The sequence below is a fragment of the Brassica oleracea genome, chromosome C4 (genome assembly GCF_000695525.1).
Source record: "Brassica oleracea var. oleracea cultivar TO1000 chromosome C4, BOL, whole genome shotgun sequence".
NCBI lineage: Eukaryota > Viridiplantae > Streptophyta > Magnoliopsida > Brassicales > Brassicaceae > Brassica > Brassica oleracea.
Genome location: NC_027751.1, coordinates 37,747,431 through 37,755,052, shown reverse-complemented (window position 1 = coordinate 37,755,052; position 7,622 = coordinate 37,747,431). Strand labels below are relative to the sequence as shown.

Here is a 7,622-nt window from a genome sequence, read left to right as displayed (position 1 = left end):
ATATATAAAAACTGATGGAAAAAGAGATGATATATACATAGAAGATATCACTTTAGATTGTACAAAAAATATTATGAACATAGAAATTATCTTCATTGTTAATTAGTCCAATTCTTGCATGAGCATTTGAATGTCATCCATGGATTCACAAATATATGTAAAGTAATCATCCCATGAAAATGTTGTAGCTGGCTCGGGAACATAGCATGATGTTGTGGACATGCTAGCCAATGGTTCTGTGGTCTGTGTTGTAACATCCAGACTCAAATCCATCTCTCCATCAAAAGCATTTTCATGATCATCATCCTTGGTGCAGTCTGTTTCTTTGGTGTTAGGAGATTCATTCTTGTTTGTGACATGTCTTATATATCTTGCGAGGATGACATTTTTGTGTGGGTTTGCATTTTTATCACTTTGCTTCATTCTCATCTGGTGCATTCGACGTTTTGTACCATTCCAGCGATTCTTAATAGCATTTTCAGTTCTTCCACAGAGTTTTAAGGCAATCTTGCCCCATTTGTTGCCAAAAACTTTGTGGGCTTCAACCAATATTCGATCTTCTTCTTCAGTCCATGCGCTTTTCTGAAATCATATTAACAATTCATATACGAAACTGATTGCATTAACAATATATAATATTTTATTATATTGTTGTGTGTGTATTCATATGCAATATGGATATATCTACACATATATAAGTTGCGATTTGTGATTAGATTTTATTTTCTTCAAAAGAAGCATTGGAATATCTATATTAAAAAAAAAAAGAAATCACCTTGATGCCATGACGAAGATGGTTGTGCCACCTCTCTCTACATTGTTTTCCTATTCGTGTTCCAAGCATATTTGCGATCCTTTTCCAGTTTTTTGTCCCATAAAGCTCCACTAATTTTCTCAAATTTCTATATTTTTAAATGTTCAGGACATAAGTATAATATGATATTCTCAACAACAGCAAAACAAAATCATAGAAAAAATAATATATTTGTAAAATTTTAGAAAACGGAGTCAAGTTTTTTAGTTTTATTATAAAATTGAAAAATAAAGATCGACAAAAAGGATAAAATATAAGGACTTACGTATCTTCACTCTGATCCCAAGCCCCTGTGTTAAAGTTTCCTTCTGTCGAAGCCGGGAGATCGATATCTATAAATGGGTATCTTGGTGGTATTTCTGTTATGAGAGAGTTGAAAGTCGGGAGATTTTGAGTACAAACAAAACTTAAAACACAATGGTTGTAATTTTGGTTTGGCATCACCGACATCAGACTTTGGTGATTAGAATCGGAATTACTTGTCATAATCGATGAATTAGACCAACCATTCACAGAAGATTGACCTAAATTATCATTGAAACAATTAATGTGATCTTTTTGCAGATAAGCTAAATCATCATTAGTAAGAGAAATTTCAGTTTCGTTTCTGGTGAAATTTTTGTTGAAGATATTGAACGAGTAATCCATTTCAATACTAACTCAGGCGATGATTATGATGTATTTTTTTTAATGAAAAAACCAATATAAATATGATATCGAGATGTTGCTTTTAGTTTGGAACTGGAGAAAGAAAAATATTAAATACTACGACTGGATAATAATTTATAACTATGGGAACTTAAGGAATTATATTGATAACTATGGTTCTTTAAAAGGTAAAGATCAATATATATAGTTTCGAATTCAGTTAATAATGCCAACTTGATTCATTAATTAAGAAACTTTTGGTCAAATCTCTCTATTAAAATTAATTATTGCATTCAATACGGTCTAACTTATATAATCGCAATGCCACGTATATTCAAGTTAAAAGTCAAAAGTACCCTTCTGAATTAGGATATATATATATATATATATATAGTGCCATGCCTTCTTTGGAAACTCAGTACATGTTTAGTGAATTATCATAAAACTGAAAATAAATCGAGGATTACTCTGAAATTTTTTTATTTGTCTTTTAGCTAATAATAAGTACATAAACTAAATATGTAGATAATAACCATAAGTACAAGCTGTCCTAGTGGTTCGTAAAATTCTATTTGGATCTGAAAACCCAAGTTCGAGTTATGGGGGAAGGTTTTCTGTCTGCAACCCAATTTCACATATGTGGCTTTTTCTAGTTTTTAGTTTTGTTTAAACTGCTTTTTCATGATTTTTATACCGTATCTAATGCTATATCTACAAAAAAAAAAACAGATTTGGATATTAAAAGCTAATAAAATAGAGTTTCCAAATAATACATCTAAACTACACTCCAAATCGTTACGGCTATTTACCGTGGAACGGCCGAATCGTTCACTCTAGCGAGTTTTAGAACAGGGATACCATGTATATTTAAGGCAAATGTCAAAAGTATGATTCTATATTAATTGACTTTTTGGAAAATAATGTATATATCTATAATAAATTACCTGTGATTGTATTTATTATATATATATATATATATATATATATTATTTTGTAATTTCACATTTTTATCTTTTTGTTTCATATGTTTTATAATTTAAATTTTAAAATAAAAATACTTAGATTTTATAAGTAATTTTATGTGTGACACATTATTCAATGAGCATTATGGTGAAATGCTATTTTCCTTGTTATTTTATATAGAAAACATATAGTTTCAGAAAAAAAAAAAGTAAAGAGTTATAATGAAATGCTAACTTATTTTATATAGAAAACATATGTTTTCCACAATTCAAGTTTGGAGTTTTAAAAGATTAAAATTGAGAAGTAAAGAGTTATAATCTCATTTTTAAAAGTTTGATTTTTTATTTCTGGTTTAGCTTTTAGGAATCAGGATTAGAATTTTGACTCTTGTTTTAATTTACAAAATACATAAATATAAAATTAATTTATGTTTTACATAGAATGTTGTGGTCTCATTCAAACTGGTATATTCAATTTAAAAATAAATATCTGTTTGTTTAAAAAAAAATGCAAATAATAAGGTACGAAGAAGAAGATTTTAATAAGTTGAGAATATTGAATCCTTTTACATAAAAATCATCTAAAGAAAGGAAATATGAAAGGGGAAACCATTTTAGGTATATATGGAAAAAGAGGTAGTATAAACATACTTTTGAGATCAAAGTTTCTTTTTTGGTAAAAATGTAAAAATATTATTACCAAGGTTTTCAATTTTTGACAGATATACAGAGATTAACAGAAAGCAGAAAAAAAACAAAATCTAAACAACACTCAATCTAGCCTAAACCGGAGTATGACACAACACACCAGAACAACAATCCAGAAGCACGACCAGTTTGGTACCTACCGCTTGCCGCAAAAGACCGAACCAAGTTAAACCGAGAGTCAGAATCCGGTAATTTTGGCCTCCATGATGCAACTGCTCTTAAAGATATTGGCTCAGCCTAGAACAGCTCGCGGAGTACCTCTCAGAGTTCATTTTCATGGGACAATTAGACAAACTCTTAATCAATCCAAAAAAATATGGATATCCGTAAATCTTCATAGCAAATAAAATATTAAAAATCAGTATCCGTTAAAAACAAAACAAATCACAAATATTAAAAAATTTAGCTCTGCTCCAACTTTAATACAAATATATGTATATCTACAACTAAATATATGTACAATTTTCAATGTATAATTTTTTTTGTAATTAGTTAACATATAATTTTATATATTTTATTTATTAAAGATAAAAGTATTAAATTAAGAAAGGAATATAAAATCTTTATAACAGCTACAATTCTGTGAAACTTTATGTTTTATAAAAAACAATAATTAATTTTAAAAACATTAACCCTAGATATCTAACAATAATTAATTTTAAAAACAATAATTAATGTTAATAATTAATTTACAAAAGAAAAAGGAAAAACAGCTTTGTCTAACAAAATTCTTAACATTTCAACTCAAAGACCAATGAGATTTGATTCTCTCTTACAAAATTTTGTAAAGAGCGATGAAAGTCTAAGCCTTTGTAGATAATCAGTAATGCCTAAATGATACAACATTGAAGAAACATACTCTTAGTTTGATCTTCCATCAGATAAACCCAGCAGGAAGTGACTGAAACATACTCTTGGGCGATCTTGCATTATTTAAAAACCCATCATCGACGTTTATATAAACATGCTTTCAACTCCGGCCACTCGATTTTCTTCTTATTTGAATTAAACTGCTCCTATATAAATCACACAATTAAAGAAAATGTAACATAACTAAAGTGGAGATCCAATCTCAGAGACTAGCCGAACCTAAATGAAACTTTTCTTTACTAACCTTTTTCTTGAAATGCAATAAGATGAACATCTTATTCGAGAAGTCCTGCACAAACAACCAAATGGGTTTCTTTTCTTATAGTGAAAGTTCAGAAAAGAAGAGTGTAAAAATAAATAAATAAAATTTACCTTTAAAGACGAGCTAAAACCAAGGTCAGAAACTGCTTTCACAAAGTCCTTTGGGTCTGCTCCTCCATTGTTTGGATCAAACCTGCTTTTGACTTCAGCTATAAGAAGCCAACCACTGTTGAACACACCCAAGGAATGTCTTATTCAGAAGCATGACAAATAAAAAACTATGAAGAAAGCTCTAGCAAGTGAAAATAAAGAAAAGAAAGCAGAACCTTGGACGAAGAACTCGATGTGCCTCTTTGATGTAACTAGAATAGTTTGTTCCCATCAATGAAAGGCAGAAAACAGCAACATCTACTGATGAAGACTCAAGCGGAGTCTACCAAAGAAAGAAACCACAAACACCAGAGTGAAAAAAGAAAGAAACATCATGGAAGTATAGAGAATTGCAGTAGTATAGATTTTTGAACGTACATTTGACATATCACAGGCAATAACAGATGGATCCTTTGAGACAAGATCAAAGGAGAAAACTTTGTTCTTCACACTCTTTGCAATTCTTGCATCACCTGACAACAAAAAGTAAACAGATTTATAACAAAGTAAAAGCAACTTCAGACAGTAAAAAAAAAACACAGGATAAGATAACCATCTCACCACAGCCAAAATCAGCCACAACTAAAGAAGATCTTCGAGACGATAACCAATTGATAATAGAGTTGACAGGAAGCTCAGGCCAATTTGTCATTTGTTGCTGATACCCTGTATGATACTGAAAAAACAAAACATAATCAATTACTTGTTGTTGATTAATATGACATTCTTATTATTTTTTTGGGAGGTAATGCGTGTTTACCATATCAAACAAGGTTGGATCTTCATTGAAGTAGTCTAAAGCTTCTTTTCCACTGATGAATTGAAAAAAGAACACAAGATTATTGAAACTGAAAGAAAGTTGTCGGAAAGAAATGAAATTTGTAAACATACGAGCAAGTGTAGAGCTTCTCATTGAGCCTCCTGAAGTTCCCTCCTGATAGTTTCTCTCGAAGCTGCAGATTTTTCGTAAAACAATTCAAGACCTCTGTAACTTCGACGGCAATCAAATGTAACCTAGAGAGAGAGAGAGAAGAGAGAGAACCGTGTCGAGAAAGTTGGAAGGTGTAGGTCGTTTCGACAAAGCTGAAGATCCTCCATGTTGGTTGCTTTTCTGGGTTTTGGTATCTCTTTGACGCTTTTTGTCGTTGTTTTGGTTCTTCGGTGTCTCGTTAGGCTCTTCTTTAGGAGTTTTAGGGTTTCGTTGTCTCTTCCTCTTCCCGTTTCTGCTCGCAGCTTCCTCTTTCATGGCTTTAGCCGTCTTCTTCCTCCACAGAAACTCTCTCTCAGCGTTAGGTTAGTTTCACAAAGTAGAAAGAATGTGCTCTTCTGGGCCATACTTAAATTTATTGGGCTTTATGTATTTGGCCCAATACAGTCCCCTTTAAATACATTTTACTTATAGATTATGATTATGATTACTAATGGGTTCTTCGCCCCAAAACTCTTATCCCCGGCATGAGAATGAATTCAGAATTCTTACATAAATAGGTTGGTTCATCTTAACTTATAGGATTTTTAACGTAAAAACCTCTCAACTAAGTTTGTTTTGAGTAAAAACCCCCAAACTAAGTATTTAACGAAAAAACCCCTCAAACTAACTTTATTTAATGAATTAAACCCTAACAGGTTATAATTACCATTACTACCAGTAAATCTTTAGTTTGAGGGTTTCTACATTAAGTAAACATAGTTAAGGGGCTTTACCTTTAAATCAAAAAAAGAAAAAAATCAAAATTTTATAATATTATCTAAAAATTAGTAACTTAAATTTTCAAAATTAGCACTTTTAATTTTTTTTTGTAAATATATGAGTTTGATGTGTTTTTAACATCAACATTATATATGTATAATTAAAAATGTAAAAACACAGAAAATATAATAAAAATTATCTAAAGATTTATTATTACAGTTTTATTAGAAAAGATATAATTTCTATTATATTTTCTTGTTTTTTAAATTTTTAACCTTTTAGTAATTTTATTACATGTAAATCTTTATTACATTTTTACTAGATAAGATATAAATTTTATTATATTTTTTTGTCTTTTACATTTTTAACATTTTAGTAATTTTATTACAGGTAAATCTTTAGATAATTTTTTATTATATTTTCTGGTTTTTAAATTTTAAATTTATACATATATGATGTTGATGTTCAAAACATATCAAACTTATATATTTGCAAAAAAAAAATAAAAGTGTTAATTTTGAAAATTTCAGTTACTAATTTTTTAGAAAATTGGTTTTTTTTTCAATTTTTAAAGGTACAACCCCTCAACTATGTTTATTTAATGTAGAAACCTCTAAACTAAAGATTTACCGGTGGTAACGGTAATTATGACCTGATAGGGTTTAATTCATTAAATAAAGTTAGTTTGGGGGTTTTTTCGTTAAATACTTAGTTTGGGGGTTTTTACCCAAAACAAACTTAGTTGAGGGGTTTTAACGTTAAAAATCCTAACTTATATTATACTTTTTATTAACTAACTATTAATTTGATAAATAGTGTACAAAAGAGTATTATCGCACTTTCCTTAAATAAAATTTACGGAATTGCCTAATATGGTTAACGTATATATGACAATTAATGATTATGAATAATAAATATTTGATAATATTTTTTGAATCTTAGTTTTTTTTTGTTTAATTTTATATTATTAAAAGATATTAAGCAACCACATTAACCATATAATAATTTTTTTTTCTTATACGTTATATTTTGAATTTTTAAAACGACTATAAATTACTAAAAACGTTAAATGTCTTACAAAATTTTGTGATTGTTGTGAAACTAGAAAATAGAATCTATGTTTCTCTATTATTCATAAACATACGGAGCCCTTTATATATAGAGAATTACACCGTCATAAAATAATGGAAAGACTAAAGAAATGAAATACAAATATGGAAAGAGTACAAATCATAATCTAATAAGAAAAAGGCAAGATGCCGATTCTCTCTCTCTCTCCTCACGGTCGACTCTCTCTCTCTAGCATTGGACCGGTTATGAACCGGGCCGGTTATGAACCGGGCCGGTTATGAACCGGGCCGGTTATGAACCGGGCCGGTTATGAACCGGGCCGGTTATGAACCGGGCTGGTTATGGACATCCACAATATAATTTATAACACTCCCCCTTAGATGTCATAAACCATACAGGGATTGTAATACGCTTTAGATGTTGCCTCATTAAAACCTTACCAGGAAAA

General features: G+C 29.8%; 1 protein-coding gene across 2 annotated transcripts; it reads right to left on the bottom strand.

Moving 5' to 3' along the window:
- Positions 1-3,830: 3,830 nt before the first annotated feature.
- Positions 3,831-5,707, bottom strand: LOC106339695 (ribosomal RNA-processing protein 8). Of its 2 annotated transcripts, none has more exons than XM_013778553.1 (9): positions 5,456-5,707; positions 5,305-5,366; positions 5,174-5,225; positions 4,975-5,089; positions 4,792-4,886; positions 4,590-4,696; positions 4,375-4,489; positions 4,247-4,291; positions 3,831-4,142 (listed from the first exon to the last, which is right to left on the bottom strand). In XM_013778553.1, exons 1-9 carry the CDS (start codon positions 5,657-5,659, stop codon positions 4,077-4,079), a joined length of 861 nt encoding a protein of 286 aa, XP_013634007.1. In that variant the 5' UTR covers positions 5,660-5,707; the 3' UTR covers positions 3,831-4,076. The 2 variants fall into 2 exon arrangements, with proteins under 2 accessions (XP_013634007.1, XP_013634006.1); XM_013778552.1 differs by having other exon boundaries at positions 3,832-4,148.
- Positions 5,708-7,622: the final 1,915 nt, after the last annotated feature.

Bases quoted from the DNA above. Each gene is read 5' to 3' on its own strand.
- LOC106339695 (XM_013778552.1), bottom strand. From the start codon at position 5,659: ATGAAAGAGGAAGCTGCGAGCAGAAACGGGAAGAGGAAGAGACAACGA. The intron at 4,697-4,791 runs GTACGTTCAAAA...TTTCTTTGGTAG, and splicing joins TTGCCTGTGATATGTCAAAT to ACTCCGCTTGAGTCTTCATC. The intron at 4,292-4,374 runs GTAAATTTTATT...TTGTTTGTGCAG, and splicing joins GTTTTAGCTCGTCTTTAAAG to GACTTCTCGAATAAGATGTT.